This window comes from Protopterus annectens, chromosome 3.part0 (assembly GCF_019279795.1).
Source record: "Protopterus annectens isolate FY-2018-M chromosome 3.part0, PAN1.0, whole genome shotgun sequence".
In the NCBI taxonomy this organism is placed as follows: domain Eukaryota; kingdom Metazoa; phylum Chordata; order Ceratodontiformes; family Protopteridae; genus Protopterus; species Protopterus annectens.
This window is the reverse complement of record NC_056731.1, coordinates 11400287-11421393: the sequence shown is the minus strand read 5'-3', so window position 1 is coordinate 11421393 and position 21107 is coordinate 11400287. Positions and strand designations below refer to the sequence as shown.

General features: G+C 39.7%; 1 protein-coding gene across 1 annotated transcript in view; it reads left to right on the top strand.

Annotated features, from left to right (window-relative positions):
- Positions 1–659: 659 nt before the first annotated feature.
- The window catches only part of ABI1 (abl interactor 1), a gene marked incomplete at its 3' end in the record, with an annotated part of 1176232 nt that continues 1155784 nt past the window's right edge, over positions 660–21107 (top strand). The window contains 1 exon segment of the mRNA XM_044064550.1: positions 660–855. Within this exon segment, the coding sequence (XP_043920485.1) occupies positions 739–855 (117 nt within the window).

The window sequence follows — 21107 nt, the reverse complement described above, 5'->3', positions numbered from 1 at the left end:
GGAAGCAGTAAAATAATATCATCTGGAGTGAATGAACTTGACATTTTGGCAGTAAACCCTGACACCATGCAAGGTACTTTAAACCTTGAGTCTTGGGGTCAGACTAAGAGCTTTCTACACAAAGGGAAAAAAGCTTGATTTCTAATTGTTACAGCTAAAAGTACTAGTAAACCATTTTTTTCATACAGTGATAACTGTCTGATAAGAACACCTATAGCAATAGTTTTCTTTAGTCGAAAAGGTGTGCCTGACGTGTTGCAATTGTTATGATTAATGTTTATTTTATTCTCCGTACTAAACCTGAAAACGGTCCAGTTCTGTCAAAGCTGTTTTGATATTTAAAAGGACAACGTTCTCCAAATAAATGTTGCACCTTTTATTGACATTTGGCGTAATGCTGGGTAGTGCAACGGCAGTATATCACGAAAACTGTTTTTACCCACTGCTCAGCTATAACAGTTTAGAATATAAGTATTTTCATTTTTAATATATGTGATTATCAAAGAATTTTCATTTGTTGCAAACAGTAGAAATACAACTTCAGAAGACTGACTACAATTCCCACTAGGCCAGCCTACAGCGTGGGTGAAAGGTCCTTGCAGGCGAAAACGAGGTTGGAAATCCCACAATACTAGGCGTACGTTTTTGCTCGGGACCGCGCCGCGTAATCAAAGGGTAGGGGCGAGCGCGAGAGCGAGCAGTCTGTCAGGGAGAGCGAGAGATGCACAGGGATGTAAGATGGCAGAGCTACAGATGTTACTAGAGGAGGAGATCCCAGCTGGCAAAAGAGCTCTGATTGAGAGCTATCAGAATTTGAGCAGGGTCGCGGATTACTGTGAAAACAACTACGTTCAGGTACGAGTATCTGAAAGGGACTGGGCGAGTCTTGGTTGTGAAACAGGAACGGAGATCTGCGGGAATTGAGGGCAGGAAATGTGGAATTTGGGGAATAAGGAAATCCATATGAAATCATTTGAAGAGAAAGGCGATGATACATTGTAATTTAGATGTTCTTGGCTTTTTACTTGGACTACATGCTGCTTAATAGTTGAATGTGATCGAAGGGGCCTGATGTAAAAATAAATTTGGGTTGATCATGCACTAAGTTCTGGTTTGTCCAGAGGGTGTGTCTTTTTGTTATTACTCATATGTGGTCATATTCTCACAGTACACCTTTTTGGGACTCGACAGTTGGAATGTTTATGAAATGAAAATAATCTCCGAGTTACCAGGTTGCATGTAATTCACTGTCTACCTATGTTTGTCTTGCTGCAGTTCAGTGCCCCAGTGTTAGGCTTATGTCAGTTTGTACTTTTCATCCGCTGTTTTTTTTTTATAGGATATGTGATATCTTGAATAGTAGGTGCCTTCGTTGAAGGTTTTTCAGTCTTTCTGATTTACCATGGCAGTATATGAATGGTTTGAATGATTCGGTGGGTGTATTCGCTTTGCAAAGTGGTTATGAGCGTTAAATATGCGAAGTATTATAGCTAATGTGTATTGTGCTGTATACTGACAGTAATGGTATAAACTATTTGCCTAGAAGTTTATCTTTTTTATATATTTATTTAGATTTCCAATTGATTGACAGGTGTTTTGACCATCTTATTCAAGGGAAGCGTATCTCTGGGTTGTGTAGGTTGGCATCGTTTGCTCCTTCAGTTAGAAGTGACATCATACCAACATTCACTGCCAATAAATAATGTATACAGTTTATCTGAGCAGCTGTGTATATTTTATTCAAAAGTGTGTATGAAAAGGCAGAGCATAATGGTAGTTGCAGTTTTGAAGTACAGTTAATAGTATGAGTATACAACTCTGATAGTATGTCTTTTTGAGAGGGAGTGTGTCAGAGAGATAGTGTCATGCAAGTGCATAGCTGGTTTCATGGTACTTTTCCATATAAACTGCTTGCAGTTTAGTTTAAACACATATGCACACACACTGTATGTGCGTGTGCGTATAGACACGCACATATTTCATATATACATGCTTGTGTGTAATTTAGATCATGGTTAAGAGCAGCAACTTGTTTTCAGATGTGATTTAATGTAAAAATATATTTGTGTGTGTGTATGTGTGTGTGTGTATATATATATATATATATATATATATATATATATATATATATGTGTGTGTTTATACACACACACACCCATATAAATATATGCTTATATATAAATGTTTAAATTATAAATGTGTGTACATATAGATTATATGTCTTTGTACGTGTATATGTGTTGTATATATTTTTATTTATGTACATACACAGTCTGATATTAGACACAAGATATGTCTATGTGTTGTAACCTTTTGTTATTCAGTTTGTTAGTTCATGGCTGGGAGCCACAAGGTTATTTTTATGATATGTGTTTAATTTGGTTGTCAAGGTTTTCTTGTTTGGGAGGAATGTGGCTTTTGTTTCCTTGTATTTGAGGAACTTTTTTGTGGATGAAAGATTCAGGAGTTCATTAAAATTAAGCAGTGTTGTAGTGACAACTCAAATGTTTAGAAAACTGTAATTAAGTTTACTTAATGTTATTGCACCAAAATAAAGGCAGATCATGGTGCTTGCCTGGTGTACCATATGTAGTCAGGGCCCTGATGATGGGGGGTTTTATTGAACTATTTTTTATTATTTTAAATTGGGTGACTTTTACTGTTGGGCTCTTTGAGTGAAGGGAGCGAACAGCTAGCTTGAAACACACTGTGTGCAATTCTACAGCTATTCCATTTCATTATTGCAAAAGGTATTACATTGTTTGGGACATATAACACAAAGTGGTTTGATGGCAGGTAGTCCCCGACTTCCTTTCTCAGGGCTCCAACTACAGCTGAGGCATCATTTGACATTTCACATGAGTTCTTTTGAAGGTGTAGGCTGGCTGGTTTCTTTTTCACTCTTGTAGTTTAGAAGTGTGCCTTGGATGTTGCTACTGGAAAGTTAAGATAATGGCTTGTGCTTATCTTGGAGAACTGTATTTAAAAAACAGTAATTTCACTTATCTCATCAGCATGCTGAAAGAGAAGTCGTGCAATGCTTAGTGGTGGTGGCCTACCACAGTGGTTGTGCGGACTTTCACTTAGAGGTGAAGCTGGCAGTTGTTGGGCAGCATGGGTGGCATAGTGTGGTGTACCTACTTCCTCTCATGAGGTCAGATTTCCTCTATGATTGCATCATTAATGCAGTTGTTTTTATATGAAATTATATACTGCAGATAAGGTGATATAACAGGGTGTTTAACTTGATGTGAGATTTGCCATAACGTGTAACTTCTGGTATATTTTTTGTTTACTGTTGTAAAATTGTTTTAAAGATTGACTTTTTTTTTTCCTCTGCTGTGTTTGATGAAATTATTCATTACTGGAATAATGTACTGGAGTACATTCAGTACTTAGCAGTATTCTTAAAATTGTTGATATGATGAGATTCTTTAAAGTATGAGAAGCTTTTCATGTTGTATATGTCTAAAATTACAGCAACTGCTTAAAACTGAGCTGGTAGAAGAAACAAATGTGATGCTTCTGGCTATGAATTTCGGGAGTGAGTTTTCTTGATGACCATGGAATAGATTGCTCTTCTTGCATTAGTAAGGATGGGAACACTTTTGCAAAGCTGATAGTGTGACTTCCGTGTATGTAGAATTGGTTGTATGGTGCGGTTCACTGTTCAGTAATATAGCACATTTTCCCCTCTGATATTGAAGATAAATGGACTGAATCACCGGATGGTGCAGTTTTTTGCTCATTGCTGTCCTTGTTACCAAAGTGTCTTGTGTCATTTCTTGTGGTGTGTAATCTACTACTAACATTTTTGCAGTAGGTCATACTAAGGCACATAATTTAATTTTGCTAAGTTGTGGGTGGGTGTATCATGATTGGCATTCCAACTTACAGTATCATACAGTGGAATGTTAGTCTGTAAACTTTTCTGTTAGCATATACCAGTAAGTGAGACTGTATAATAGATGAGTTTAAAAAAAGTGGAAAAATGAGTCCTCGACAGTCCAATCACCCGGTTAACAATCTTTTATTTTTAATAAACCTTTCTCGGTCTCTCTTTTTTTTTTTTTGAGCTAACTATTGTGCCCATGGGTTGCTGTTGATTTCGTGGGGATTGTTATTGCAGTGGTTATAGGGCAGTGATTGTAGACTATAAATTTGTTTTAGTGGGGCAGTTAAGGGGAGCAGCAGCCCACCTGTAACTCATTTATTCCAATGCATTTTATCAGAAGTGAGTCACATTTTACCAACCTTTTTGACATATGTAATAATAGAAACATAGTTTATTATTGTTGTGGACTGAATGGTAGCATGTAAAGTGGGCAGTGACAGCTTTGTATGCTGTGTATACTTCAAACAAAAGATATCGCTTGCTACTGCTCATATCAGTGTGTCTTGATGTGTCTGAACAGTCACCTTTTTGGTGGAGGCTAACTCTTTTTTGGCTTGCTTTAACTGTTTGGTAGGATAACTCTTCTGTCTTGCATGATCATATCTAATAAATGTTTTATGGGACTCTTAACATGAACTTCTTTTGACTGATAGTGCTTGAAAAATCAGCGCTATCCTTGGTGTCATTGTTACACTGTTTTAAATAAACAAATGCTTTCCTCCAAGGCTCATACGTACATGCTAAATAATCTGCCACCTTGTTTTCAGTGAGGTTCCTGTGCAGTTGCACACTAACTGGTGACACTGCATTTTCTCTTTCTGCATCTGGCACAGCTTCCCTCCACAGTTAGAATCACTTTGGCTTCCTTAACATTGAATGTTTGTTCTAGACCTAGAGTTCTTGCAGAATGCTGCTGGATGAAAAAAAGTAAAAGCATATCTCTTCTGATGAGTGTTTATCCTGCTGCTTATCTCCCGTCTTCAGAGTGTGATTTGTACCACATTGAGCAAGATACGATCTTCTATCTTAGGAATTTACTGACTTATGTTCTTTATTCCACCTATGTATTTTAGTGTTGCTTCTGTATCGTGCCAGTTTTTAAGTTTGTGACTGTGACCTTTTACTTTGTTTTTGACACAAGGAGAAAAGTGTTGATCTCTACTAATTTCTATTTTATCAATGAGTCTGACTGTTTCCTGTCAGTAAACAAGCCATTCCCCCTTTAGCCAATTTTATTATGATTTCTGGCAGATCCTCTCCCTTCATAAATCACATCTCTGTTAAGCATTTGGGCTTGCTGTCTCTTGAACTCTTTTATTACTCTTTGCCTAACAGATCTTGTATATGCCATGCTTGCTATACTCTATTTCTTAGTTGCTTGCCTTCCTTGGTATTCAGACTGATCCATTTGGTCTCTTGTTTTGCAAATGGAATACCCATTACTCTTTTCTGGGCTGTGAAGTCCTACATCTTTTTTACTACAGCTGTCAATTTTCTCTCTTTCAGAAGTATCCTAAAAGCTTATCTGCTGCTGGGGAACAGTTGGTGCTGTACCTACCTACCTGCTGTTATTTTCACACACCCTGACCCCACACTATGCAAACGTGGTCTTTCCACTCTGTATATTTCCTTTTGTGTTGGATTTTCTGTGCTGCTCTCATTTGCCATGCTTGTTGGCTTTTAGCAGCGCCCACACTGTCTACTGGGTGTTCACCCCTTAACTCTCTTCATGTACATTTTGTTGTGTAGTTTTCTGTGTGCGGGTAACAGCCAGTTGTTTTAGAGCCTCTGCACAAGTGATGTTTTCATTTTTATACATACTAAAACTTTTTTTGTGTAAAGCTTTGTTTTGTATTTAATTTTAAAGCTGATAATTTGTTACTTGTATGTTTTGATGGTTGGAACATTTTTTCTTTTTGTATAATGTATGTTTGTGTGTATATGTATATATGGGACTCCTGAATTTGGTCGACAGATGCTTGGTTGACGTATGCAGATTGTCAACGGGTATGCTAGATCGCCAATACTGGTTTGGGGAATATTCTCTTTCTCCAGGGATTTTGTGATCTCTGAGTTACTATATAGAATTGAGCAAGGGGTGTGGGAGATGCAGGGGGGGGCCAGTAAACACTGATGTTGTTTGTTAGTTTTTTAAGCAGTAATGATTTTTCTTGTGCATGCACAGTTGACTGTCGATGTTTGCGTTATTGACCTTTTGTGGTAGATTTTCTTGCCATCAACTTTTTGCTGTGTCGGCTATGGTAAGCAACCCCATATTTGTGTGTGTGTGTCTAGAAACTCCACACAGAAAGAGCTATATATAAACATATCCACTTTATTGTAGTTTTCTTTCATGAGTTAGCTGTGCCGAGGAGACTGAGAAGTATAGGGAGTGTCCTGTTTACTCAGAGTGAACCAGGACATTTGTCATGTGGTCCTTGGGTGGGGAGTGAATTGGGTACACCCGTTTCTCGGTTCCTAGTAGGGTCTGCTGTCTATAGCTGTGCCCCTGGACTGACTTTTCTTTAGAAAAATAGCAGTTGACTTAAGTGAAGCAGTTGTGGTTATCATTGTCTGTTGTGTTAATGCAGCTGGGTTTGTGCTTTGCTTTTGTTCTAGTAAAGTCCAATATTCACACTGATTACTAGGCAGTTGGGTGTCAACCCTTAGGCCAGTATTGTATAATGTTGGTACTTGATGGTCTGACTTTTGCAGGATGCTGGAAATCCTGTTACTATTACATCAGAGTGGAAAAGCTCCGCAACACATTGTGCAACCCAGAGAAGAAGAGTGAATAATTGTGCTTTCAGATGCATAGTTGCAGTTGGGGTTATTTTGGTTGTTCCTGCAATAATTTTGTTGGTGGAAATTCTATTTAGTGTTTTCTTGCTGTGTTGAATCCCATATTGTTTGATAAAACTTGTTGCCCCTTGCCAGAGAAGGTATGTGCTCACAAGACTTGTCTGTGTTGCCGCCATTTCTCCACATTATTGAATTTTAAGACCGGTGAGGATTGCACATCTTCAGAGTAACATACACAGACTTCAGCATTCACCATCTTCTAAACCACATACAAAAGAAAAACAGCTCCTCACTTCCCTGCTTTCTCCTGCCTGTAACTGATATCTTTATATCTTTAGTGAATATCCTGTGTTGTCTTCCTGTTTACACAGAAGACAGTGGGAGAATGTAGCAGCAGAACAGCAGACATTGCAAATAACTCTTAAAATTGTGTGTGCTGTCATCATTTTAAATGGAGGATTCTGCTACTTCTTGGAACCTATGAACAGAGAGAGTGTAGTTGATATTGTGCAAGCAAAAACTGTTGCAGCAGAACGTCTTGTCTTTTGCAGTTATTTGTTTGTCTAATTTTTTTTTTATCATTTTTTTTGGCTGATTTTTATGTTTGGGAAGTGCATTTAAAAATGCTTTATATGTTAGGTTGTTGCATTGTAGAAACATTGGATTTTCAATGTATTGTAGGCTGAAACTGTGAACATTCTTCAGCAAGTAGTTGCAAGGTTAAACTGTGGGCAGGAAGATTGACTTTGCTCCACCCAGGTTAGTTGCTGCCTGAAGTAACTGATTGTCGGCTGTTTGACATTGAGACTATCCTACAGCTGTATGCTGGCTGCAGGTACTGACATGCTGGCTGTAAAGTTTGCATCTTTCAAATAGTGTATTTATTACTCACTCAGGTCACCCCATACTTTTATATGTTTTCGCTTTTGTTACTGAAGAGAAGCTGTTGCCTAAGAATATGCTTTTTCTCTCACTGGCATACCCCCCCCTACTTTTTTAGGTCTGCTGCTCATTACTGAAAATACTAGCCTTCAGTTTCATGTAGTTTGTACTCAGAATTTAGATTAAATTAAGGGGTTTGACATGCTTGTTTGTGAGAAGGGAAATATACTTTTAATTGGACTAAAACTGCATTGTGGGTTTTGCAGTGCTTTAACTGGCTCTTTCCTTGGCAGAGCTTTTTGGCAGTTCATTGCAGTTAAGGGTGGGTCAGTGAGGTTAAAATAAAAATAAATTACATAGCAGACGTGCTACTGTTTCAGGAAAGATATTTTGATAAAAGTAGTAGCCTTTGGGTATGTATGTTCTTTGCACATGTTACATACTAGAGAGATTAAACAAAAAACAAAATTGCCCTTGTTCAAGCAGGAAAAAAGGAATACTTGGCATCATGTATCTTTTTAATGTACTTTATATTTGTTGCTGTATCAAAGCATTTGTTCAGGTTTACAAAACTGACCTTACCAAACTTGAGTCACCCTACAATAAAATTGCCAAGTTTGCCATAGCACCATGTAGGTCCCATCACTGCTCTGCCTTACAACAAATAAATTGGCTAGAACTCGCACAACAACTAACCTATACGCAACTTGTCTTTACCCACCAACTAATGTACCAGCCAAACAGAACCCCAACCCTACAGCATTTACTCCAGCTGTATGCCAACACTCGGCAACTCCCATCCTCACACAAAACACTCCAACAACAAAGCTGGGGACTCCCTCTACTCCCACCACATTTCTAAACTTTGGAACTCAGTCCCCCAACACATCCTTAATGCTACCAACCTACACCAAATCAAAACTCTGCAAAAAGACCACCTCACTAACAGCTGGCTCTACTCCTGCACCAAGCCAGGCTAATACCACATACGCTCACATCAAATTTCATCCCCATATTTTATAGTCTTCACATAGAGCCCAGTCCCACTTGTTAACAGCACCTATCAGCTACCTACAATAAGAGTATAATTTGATAATACCTTTTTATTTTGTACTTGCGTATTATCGCAACCACATTTTCGTGGTTGCAAAATATGCATACCTCCACAGATATGACTGCATGACCCACTGCAAACTGTCATTCTTACTCCTTGCTACTTATTCAAACATTTACATGACTTTTACGAAGAGGAACTATTTCAGAAATCCTCTTCCCATTTTGCGTGCATTGCACACGCACGCTTCAGGGATCGTGACTGCTTTCCAACTGTCGCTTGCATTATTTTCACTTTATACTTTGCAAGCAAAATACAGACACGGAGAAATTGCTGTAGGTAAACTGCTGTATTTGTAACTATTGTTTTAACCAATGTTCAACCGAAACACTGTATTCTTACTGATTTCACGTGAAGAGGGTGCATGATGTTGACAGCTGATTGTGTGCTCGGCTTTAACTGAGAAAGTTGGTAGCACTGATGTGTCTTGCTTTGTGAAGGGGGTATGTTCTGATAAAGAGACGTTGTGGTACACCGATGTTTGATGTTATTCATGGTGTAATGATGTGGATTACTCATTCCGTGGTTCCCAAACAAATGCATCAGTAGAGTGACATGTGCTGCCACGACAAATAAATGTGTAGCAGCCAGACTTGAAATAACTAACTCTGTGAGTGAAGTGCACACACAAACACGAGCAGTATGTTTTCTACCTTTTATTTACTACATAAAAAAAGAGGGTTGTGGTACAATAACAGACATTACATAATTTTTATACAGCATTAATGACCCGATTGCATGATTGTGAAGCAAACGATCTGACCATTAAAAATGTGGTTGTGATAAGATGTACGTATATAAACTTATTAAAGATGGACTCCTGCCCTCAAAAAAAAATTATATATAAAATGTGTGTGTGTATATATACATACAACATATGTTTACTATATTGCAATAACTTTTTCCTTAACACTAAAGTGCCTATTCTGTATTGTACTTCCTTTGTTGTTTCTAAATATTTTTGTTAAATTCCATCTAAAATCAACATTGTACCTGTCAATGCAATGTTATTCTTGTTTGTATTGGAACTTTTCTCCCTGGGCCTCCACTGAAAATGGGCTCGCACCCAGATGGACTATCCTGGTCAACAAATGTAAAATAAATAAATGGTGACTGCCTCTTTGACCAGTTTTAGTTGTAAGATTTTTTTTCTTAATTGTAATTTTTCATCATTCAAAAATCCTGAAAAGTTTTTTTTTCCCTTAGCATTGTAAAAGAATGCATTAACATTTTTATTCAGCTGCTGTGTCATGGAGTATTTCAAAAAAAAAAAAACTTTTTTGTAAGCTCTTTAGCTGTAGAGAGTGGATGTGAAAGAGCCATCACTTTTTTTTTTTCTGGCAGCTACTAATTTTTCCCTTGCTGCATTCCCAAATAACTTCCTTGCAGTTATCTGATCATTTTCTATTTTTCTTGATCCTTCCCAAACTCAAATAATTCTGATTATTCTTCTGAAGTTGTCTCTAACAGCACCTCCAACTGCTGTCCTTTGTCTGTGTATCTTTTCTTAGTTCCTACCACAAAACAGACTGTTTTTGCTTCCCAGATCTCCTGTCTACAATGTATTGCACTCCCCCTTTGTTTTGAAAATGTAATGCATATAAATATGTCCTAACCTTCCCTGTTTGAATTTCTGCTTTGTTTCAATGCGTAAATGTGAGACACACACACACACTATTATGCTATTATCCATTGAAATTATTGGGATCCGTGGAACTCATTGACTGTTATATTAAAAAAAAAAATGAAAAGGTGTTTTTGCAATGCTTTAAATATACTGACTGAGATTGCACAACCCCGGGGGGGGGGGGGGGTAGGGGCTGAATCCCTTCTGTACTGTGTACTGATTTTGGCAAAAGCACAACGTGCCATCCCTTTCAGGCATGCAACTGTATAATGGGGGTGTTAGTCTGGATTAGAAGAAGGACAACGCCGATGCAAATTTAAGTGGAATTTGAGCGCAGTCTTGAAAAGGTTGCTGGCAGGTAGAGTAGTTATAGATGGTGGAAGATTGTTCCAAAGTTTAGATATGGTACATGAAAATATGGCTTTTCCTACTGAGTTTTTGGGTTTGATAACAGTGAGTTGATTTTTCTTGATCTTAGGGGCCTAGTGGAGTGATGGGGTTGGAGAAGGGTTTGAAGAGAAGGGATGTAATGGGAGTGGTTAATAAGTTTGTAAGCGAGGGTGAGTTGATTAAAATTGATGAGTTGTGGGAGTTGATGGCTGCGGCAGGAGGTTCCAGTGGCAAATTTAGCAATTTTGTTGTAACAAGCATCCAGCTTGTGTAGGTCTGTCTGTCTTAAGGTTGGTAAGTATGGGGTAGAGTAGGGTTAGCTGGGAATTGGCTATGGAGATTCTAGCCACCTTGGTTAGGAATTGGTGGCTTCGATATAATGCACCAAGTTTCTTGTGAACTTTTTTTTATTGTGACAGATATGTGGGTGTCAAATCTAAGTTTGTTGTCTATTTCCACACTGAGTAGTATTATGTGTTCTGATGGAGAGATGATGGTATTGTCTTTGGTGAGAATGTTGAAGTGGGGGGTGTTTTGGGTGACTTTGGAAGGTTGGAACAGGAGAAGTTTTGTCTTACTTGGGTTGAGTAGTACCTGAGCATTGGATAGCCAGCTTTCTACAGAAAAGAATGATTCCTGTGTGATTTGCTGTAGTTCTGGTAGAGTGGGGGCAGAGCAGATGAGAGTAGAGTCATCTGCGTACTGTATAAGAGATGCTTGTGTGGTGGCAGTATGTAGGTTGTTAGTGAAAAGTGAGAATAGCAGAGGGCCAAGGATAGACCCTTGGGGAACTCCAAGACTAACTGGGAGGTGAAGTGATCGCTGGTGTCCATGTAGATAGCTGTGGAACCAGTTGCAGGCTGATTTTGAGGAGGAGAGGTTGGTGAGAGTAGTAGCTCATGATATGCTATGTCAAAGGCCTTTGAGAGATCAAGAAATACTGCAGTAGAGAAGAGGACATTATTTTTGTGATGAGGTATAGTGTTGGTGAAGGAGAGCAGAGTGGAGGTAGTGCTGTGATTATGGCCTGAAACCATGTTTGGTTTTGGAGAGGAGATTATTAGCTTGGAGGTAGTTGGAGACCTGGGTGTTGATACATTTTTCAAGTATCTTGGAGAGAGGGGAGAGGATAGCAATGGGGCGGTAATTGGAGAGGTCAGTGGAGGGATTGCCTTTGTGGAGGGGAATGATGTGGGATATTTTCCATATCGAGGGAACATAGCCTTCTGTTATGGAACGATTGATTTAGAATTGAAAATTGGTGTAGGCTAGTGTATCCGCTGCAATTTTCAGGTATTCAGAGGGGAGTTATTACCTACCAACAACTTAGAAATCAAACTAAAAAAACTAATTCAACAAGATAAAAAAAAAAAAACACTACTTCCAAACCAAGTAAAATACCAGAATAACCCCAAAAGATTCTGACAAACAGTTAACCTCTTTCTCAACCCAGGAAAACCCACTACCCCACCCCCAACTCTGACCAACCAAAATGAGCCCATAGCCACTCAATTTATCTCCCACTTTATTAACTCAATAACCTCTCTACTAAACAGTACTCCTAAAACACCACTAACCATACTTCAAACCTTCAACAACAATTCTACCCTTCTCTATCTCAAACCAGTCCATACAAGCTATGTCAAAAATCTTCTTTCCAAATGAAAACCTTGCACGTTAGCTGCAAACCAGCTTCCTGGTGACTTTCTATAATTAGCTTTTACTTCCATCGCTTACCCTATATCTATTCTCATTAACCATTCTATCTCTGAACAGTATGTACCACTCCTCTAGAAAATATCTCACATCATGCCCTTGCATAAAAGCGCTTCCTATTCTGATATATCCAATTATAGACCCATAGCCATTCTGTCTCCACTTGCCAAAATCTTAGAAAAATGTATACACAAACAGATCTGATAACATTTTCTGTGGAATAATCTATTTATCTAATACACAACATGGCTTTCAACCGAGGCATAGTACAAGTACAGCTCTAATTAGCTTTACCAGTACTGTAAATCAACTCAAAAACAAGAACCAACTAGTCTCTGCTACCTTCCTAGACATGTCAAAAGCATATGACACTGATCTCATCAAATAGTTCTCAATAAACTAGCTTTCTGTCATTCCAGCTCTGAAGCCCTAAAGTGGTTTCATAGCTACCTGTCAGGTAGGAAACAAGGCACTTTATATGACAAAAAACTCTCCCTCCAGCTCCCTGTATGTGCAGGAGTCCCACAAGGTTCCATTCTTGGCTGACTTTTTTTATTCACAGTTTTTACCAATGACCTTAACTCCTCTGCAAATCCAGCCTTAATTGTACAGTATGCTGATGATGCTTCCCTAATCTGCTCTGCCCCCACCATCAAGAAAAACTCAGGCAGCCCTCCTCCACAATGTTGAAAACTACCTAAAAGTCCATCAACACGTACTTATAAAACCAAGCTTATGATCTTCTATAGTAACTCAACAACTAACAACCAACCTCCTGTCTCTGTTTTCTCTTCCAATGGCACAAAAGTAGAACCCATTGAACATACTAAATTTCTTGGTGTCACAGTTGATAGTGGATTTAAATTTGACAAAAAAACTTGCACTAACAATTAAAAAGGTTCATGTCAAACTGGGTTCTCTATAGAGTTAAAACGTGTCTTACTGACCATGCCAGACTCGCAACAGCCAGAACCCATCTACTATCTTCCCTTCTTTACTGCTCACAAATATTTACCTGTCGTCTCATATCTGATCTATTCTTAAATCTTGCTGTAACAAAATTGACAAATTTGCCACTAATCAGTCTCAAAGATCTCCCCATTGCACTGCCGTTCTCCAGCTGAATTGGTTAGAGCTGCCTCATATATTCTTACTCTGAAACAGCTGCTAACTGCCCATACAGTGTTGTACAAGCCTGACAGCTGCCCAGCTCTGTCTGACCTTGTCTAACCCTATAGTAACCTAACATCTCTTAGGTCTGCTGATTAAAGTATTGTTGAAGGTTAATAAAGCACAAAACTCTCACGGCATCTCCTTGTACTCTCATATTCTTGCCAAACACTGGAACTCACTACTCCAGCATATTCTTCCATCAGTGATACACATTCATTTAAACATTCCCTAAAGGAATAGTTCACCAAACATATGCTTTGCTCCTGTTCGCACCCACGCCAACTACTTTAACCCCTTAATGTCTAACTTCCTCCTTTACACCACCCTTTCTCAGTATCTCCTGGCAGTTAAACCTTCTTACTCTGTTTGTTATATTTTATCCTATTAAAAAAATTCTGTTTTTTTTTTCATGTATAAATAATATATTTGTATATTGTACTACCATTGTTGCATGCTTGTAGGTACTATGTTAGGAACTTTGCATTTGAACTTCTATTTGTATTATTTATGCACTCTAAACATACTAATAGCCATATGTCAAATGTAAAATCACTGTAATCTTCCTTGGGGGTTTTCTCCCCGGGTCTCTGCTGAAAACGGGCTTCTTGCCCAGTCTGACACTACCCGGTTATCAAATGAAAATAAAGAAATAATAAAAACTTATCTACCCTGGACACATGATAGTGGTAACATTTTGAAATACTGTTGCGATTTCTGAAGTCATTATAAAATCCAGCAGTAATTTGTGGTTTTGGGACTATCACAATGTAACTGGTCCAACTACCAGTTGTTTATTTAGTCCTTAATCCTAACATTTTTTGCATCTCCTCTTGCACTGCTTGCTTGCAAGCTTCAGGTTCTGTGTAGTTTGTAGATTACCTTTTCCCCCTGGGATTGTCTCTTTTTTTGATAGTTGGTAAGAGATGACCTTCCCAGCATCTTGGAAAAGGTATCTTTTCTTCAAAGGAACTCTTGAACTTCCTTGTTTCTGAAGTTTTGAAAAGGTAACATCCACAGCCAATGTGATAGTGGACTTTATCTGTTTTTATTGTTTGTGGTCCCTGATCTCGGATACTCTGCTTGCCCCTTCACACAGGGTTTTAAGACACTTGAGTGGCTGATCTGTTCTATATGTCTCTCCTATTTGCCTTGTTTTTATAACCCAGTCCATTAATTTGTTCAGTTAACATTTTAGGGCCCTTGCTGTTTGACCAGGAACCTTCAGTCCTAGGGACCAGAACAGATACTTGGTTTCCTGCTTGGAATTTCTTGCTCTGACCTTTCCTGTTTTAGATGCCATGTTGACTAACATACACTCTCTCTCCATATGTTCCTGTCAATTTGAGATTACTGCCATTCTTTGTCCTGTAAATCAATGTAATGGCCTAATGCAACCTTAAAATGTGCCTCTTCCTCTTCCCAGGTCTCTAACTGTGTCTCTTAATAGCTAGCTTGGATGTACCCCCATGTAGCAGTTTGAAGGAGCTAAGTCTTGTAGAGGCTTAGGGCACCCTTTGGACTGAAAACATTTAAATAAGGCAACAGATGATCCCATTGTTTTCCTGTCTATGTGATTTTTCTCAGCATTGATTTCACGGTCCTATTAAAACCTTCCAACAGGCCATGGGGGGTGGGGGTGATATATGTTCTCAGTTGTTTTTCCTGAAAACTTTTGGTAGAGATGCTGCATGATTTTCAACATCATATGAATGTTTTGGTCTGTTAGGATCTCTGTTAAGGTACCAATTCCTGCCCAGACAAATATTAACACAAATTCTTTTGCTATGACTTTAGAGTTGGTTTTCATGAGCAGGATAGCTTCAGGAAAGTGAATGGTATGGTTTAGCTCTGCCAAGACATGGTGTCTATTGCTGGACTTAACTAGTGGCCCCATAGTATCTGTAGCAATTCTTTCAAAAGGAGCCTCACTTTTATAGGAATCTGGAATAGGGGCTGCTGAAGGTTGGGTTAGAAGCAGCCCTTTGGCACTGTAGACATCTGGCCCAGTAGTTCTCATTTTCTTTTAGGACACCTGGCAACTAATACCTCACTAGGATAATCGTGTTAGTTTCATCCATTCCCAAATGGCTCCCCTCCAGTATATAGCTGTGGGTCATCTTTACAACCACTCGCTTAAAAGGCTTTGGCACTAACCGCTGCTGTGTAATCTCTCTGTCTCTTCCTCTCCTGTGTTACTCTAAACACTGTCATTTTACAACTGTAAGTTGGTATAAGCTGGAAGATGCCATTCAGGGGGAGTTTTCCCATCACCCTGGGTATGTTCTCTAGCACAGCTCAGCATCTCATCTTGGTCTTAATGAAACTTAGCTTGGAAGTCAGGCATACTGAAAACCTCTTCATTCTGTTCCTTGGGAGGTTGAAGGCTGTGCCTCCTCTCCTCATAAGGCAGGTAGGTGAATCTCTGACACATTCCTCTCTGTGGAAGGATTGTTCACCCCACTGCTCTAAAGAATTCTCTTTGCTATCCCTCTGACCTGAAATTCCAGACTCTCCCTCTGGGGTTCACCGTCATCCTTTACCCATTCCTGTATCCTTATCCCAACTCTGAATTCCATTTAATACACCCACCTCTTAATTATTGCCAGTAAAGTTGTCCAAAGTGGTTCCACCATAGCAGCTTTACTATTAAGACCTTCTGGGTTTATATAACCATAGGTTTGCAATATGCTTTAGTTCAAACAATTGCATCTTTACTGTTTTTTGTTCCTAAAGAAAAGCCAATCGTGAAACTTCAGGCCTTGAATTCTTAGAACTGACCTAAGAATGCAATTTGTGAGAGATGCAATTACATCATGCACCTAGTGTCATTCCTCTCTCCCCCACAAGCCAGTATATCTGGCGCTGAGAAGGTTGTCAACATAAACACCACACCTCAAATATCACCCACACCTACACAACACAGCCCCACATCGTGGAGGTCCTCAACAAAAACATACCCAAACAAAAGAGACCACCAAGGCATAAATGCACAGAACTCCACTGTCCACACACCTGTGTCTCACAGCCACTAAGGCCTAAACATAAACCCAACATATTAGTCATAGGAGCCTCCATTGTGAGAGACACAGATGTGCCCCTCACTAGGCTAGATAATGAGACAGTCATGGGTGGCAGTTTGTCGGGTGCCAGAATCCTCCATATCACCAATGCACTCAAGTCTCTCAGCAGTTACTGTTATGATTCTGTCATAGTCCATGTTGGAGTGAATGACTTGAGATGTACCTCCGTGGACTATATGAAGAGAGATACAGTTGAGCTCGCTGAGTATCTGTCCCAGGCAGGTATGTTTCTATCCTTAAGCAGCATTCTATCGTCACCCAGAATGATGCCTCAATGCAGACAGAAAATGATTGACTTTAACTATTGGCTTAGTTTCTGGTGTCATTCCAAGGAGATCCAGTACCTGACAGCCTGGGATGACATGATTAACAAACCACAGTGTTTTGCCAGAGATGGCCTGGGCCTGCATCTGTCTCCCTTGGGCTTCAGGCTCCTGCCTCACCCATAGTGCCATTTTTAGGCAATGCCATGAGGTCAAAACTACCAACATGAAAATTTCATCAAAATGTAAATTAAAGTTCATGTTGCTAAACACTAGGAGTCTAAACATGAAACTGCACTCATTGCAATCATTCTTAACCCTGGAAGAAACTGACATTTGTGCAGTCACAGAAACCTAGTTCAAAGTTGCGGAGAGCATCCCAGCCATACCAGGTTACTCTTCTTTCATTCAGACCCCAAACCGTGGGCAGCAAAACAAAAGGAGGTGGAGTTGAAATGTGTATAAAAGACACACACACTTCTAGGCTGGTCAACCAGTATGGTGCACAGGAAATACTCCAGGTGCAGTTAACAGTTGACAAGACCCCTGTTCAAATCACAGCTAGCTATAGGCCTCCAACTTTGACTCAAGATCCTCACTCCACCTATCTGGACCTCTTTGAATCTATCAAAATTCAACCCTTTACCCTGATCCTGGGCGACTTTAATTGTCCAACCATAGATTGGAGGAAATACTCATGCCGAAACACAAATGTCCAGAGATTCCTTGATTTTTGTCAGTGCAAATGCCTTGGACCAGTTGGTTAATACCCCAATAAGAGATGATAATTTCTTGGACTTTATATTAACCACCATGAGTAACCAGTGCAGCATCTCTACAGTGTTATCATCCCTGGTAAGATCTGACCACAAAGCAGTCACTTTTGAAGTCGCCATCTCCCCCATCTAGGGTCAAACAAAAAAAATCTCCAAAGCTGATTATAACCTCCTGAGGGAAGGTATAAACAGCTTCATAGCCCCCTCCCCTGCCATAGGAACTGGCACATATGTCCAAACCTACACCAAAGTACTATATGAGCATTTATGTAGCTGCATGGACTCAGGAATACCAGACAGGATGAAATCATTCTCCTCAAGGAAGAATAAATCTGTCTAGTGGACATCTACAATAAATAAACTTTATAGTAAAAGGAAAATAAGTGCTGTCCAGGACCAAGAAGGAGCAGGTGCCTAATTGGAAGCTCTCTCTCCTTAGCCTGAACAAGCAAATAAGAGCACTAGTGAAATCCTCCAAAGCAGACTTCATGTCCAAACTGGCCACATCTATTAAAGACAATCATAAGGCCTTCTTCACATATGTCCGCAATAAGACACCACATACACAAATGCTGTAGATATAGCCAACCTGCTGGCAGACAGGTTCAGTGAAAACTTCAGTCCTCTGTCCCCCCTCATCAGTAAAACAGGACATCCCCAGTACATGCCCCCCTTCCCTTATCCCTAGGGAGCAAGTAATCCCTGCCCTGTCTTAGGCAAAAAACACATCCTCCATGGGACCAGATAACATCCCAGGCTGCATCCTGCATGAACTCGTGCAGGAACTTGTGGCACCATTAATCGCCCTATTCAACCAAAGCCTGAGTTCCAGCTTCGTCCCAGCCGAGTGGAGAACAGCTACTTTCATCCCTTTGCACAAAGGTGGAGCGTCCACTAGTCCATTATAGACCTATCAGCCTAACCAGCCTGACTGCAAGCTAGGGGCTGTCATCAATTCCCCTAGTGATGTGGACATCCTCCAAGAGAGTCTAACCCAAACAAACGACTGGTGCCAGAAACATAGCCTCAAACTGAATGCCAAAAAATGCATCATCGTCCCTTTCAGGGAGAGTGACATCCCCACAAATGATCACATTGTGTGCTTAAGACCTTATTATCCTTCAGTCGTGAGGGACTTGGGCACCCAGGTTGATAGCAAACTGACTTTTGACCACCATATTGCCACCATTGTATGGAAAGCTTTCTACATGGCCCACCTCATTAGTAAGGGTATCTCATCCAGGGACAAGGTGGTCGTAACATTCTTGTATTCTTCTAAGACCCATTATTGAGTATAATGACCCTTTCAGCACATACCTCACAAAGCACATGCAGCAGCTGGAGAAACCACAGAGGTTCCTCACCTGGAGAATCCAGGGCCTCAAATATCTACCCTACACAGGCTAAAAGCCCCGTCCCTCTACTCAATCTCTTACATACTTCTCAGAGGTGACCTCTGTCTGGCATACAAAGCAATCTCAGACCTCGCCCTGATGGGACTGCTGCATATCCACAAGTAAAGCTCCACTTGAGTAACCAGCATGCGCGACCTTATCCTGGTCTGTGACATTAATAGGACTTATTGGCAGGACAGATTTGTGTCCCAGAGTCTCCTCCTTTTGTGGAATAGACACCCTCTCCGTGTAAAGCAGAGTACCTCATTAACGCTTTTTAAGCGCAACCTGGATAACTGGATGGGGAACAGAAAATATACCCTGAGATTCTACCTGTGTGCCTGCTGGACAGTGGCACAGGGTGCTGATTTGTTGGAACATGAGCTAAATTCTTGGCTAGGCTTGTAAGGGCCTGGGGGCCAGTAGCCTAGTAACTTCTTATGATCCTGTGATGCTAAAATAGAAAGAAAGTTGCTGAGGAATATAGACACACTGCAGTAACTCACTAAAATGCACCACTAGGAAATGGGACTTTTCTAGTTTTCCAAATTCAGCACAGAATAAAATATGAAATGAAAGAAACCAGGTCAGTGCGTTTCCTAATGTATGATCAGTATCTTAGGTGCTGTTTGTGGACTAGCTGTGACTGATTCGATGGCCATCTGGATACAGAAAGCCTAGAAGTATATTTTTTGCACTTAATCTATTATCAGACTGTTCTGCATTTATTGATTTGCTTGAAATCGACCCTCTTCAAGCTCAGCGTTGATGAGTGGATGGGAAACCACAAATTTGTCCCAGGGGTTCCACCTGTGTCCCTTATTGACAGGGACGACAGGTGCTGACTGAGGTTTATTTTGGGGGATAAACTCTTAGCTAGGCTTGTAAGGGCCCCAGGGCCATTAGCCTAGGAACCTCCTATGATTCCTGCCATTGCTAACAGACTTTTTTTCTTTATCAACATTTCTCCAGTCTGAACTAGGCATACACATGAGAGCATGGAAAGGCTTCCCCATAAGATAAGCTGCTAATATTCAAGGCCAGCTGGAATGATCCATTGTAGTCTGTTGTGAATTGAATTCCCATTACTTTAAGAAATTTTGCATTTCTAACAAGTTCGAACATTGAGTAACTTGCTGCAAATTTAGCTGGACCTAGTTCTAGGTTTTGGAAATTTATTTATTTATTGACATTTGATTACTGGGAAACTCCCAACTAGGTAGAAGCCCATTTTCTGTGAAAATCTGGGGAGAAATGTTTCCAAAATATTTTTGACAATTTTGCAGTCTTCAAAAATAAAACAAAAACATCTGCAATTATGTTATAACAAATTAGACAACACAAAAACATTGGTTAAGAATTGATACAAGTTATATGGCAATCGTTTAATATTTAGAGAAATTTTAGAGAGTTTGTAGAGATATTAAAGGTAAGTTAGTCTAATACAAATGGGAATTGCAATATAAAGTGAGTGAAGAACAGGTTTATGGTATATTTAGAGAGAAAGTCAGGGAAGATAATTTGATAGAAGGGAAAGTAAGGAGGCATAAGGAATGAAAAGATACATGCCCACGTTTTAGGGATACAATTTTATCTTGGTTTTGAGCAAGAACAGAGCCAGATTTTAGTATTTCAGAAAAGTTTTGAAAGATGGGAGGATATTAACCTGGTGGATACAGGTAAGGAGTTCCAGGCCTTTGCAACCTTGTACACGTATAGACATTGCCCAGCAGATTTGATAGGTTTGTAGACTGGAGGTTTTTGGTTACTGGATCATGATGACCAACTGAGAACATAGTTGTATAGCATGGTTTTTAGTGCTGGACAGGCAGATGTATGCTGGATAACTTTTCTAGGTGGTAAGAAGCTGTGTATATGTTAGTTGATGAGGCAGTTCTAACCAATTTAGGGTTTTTAGAGCTATACAGTGGTGGGGTCTGAAAGGGGTATTTGCTGTAAATTTAGCAGCTTTGTTATAGCATTGTTCAAGTTTTC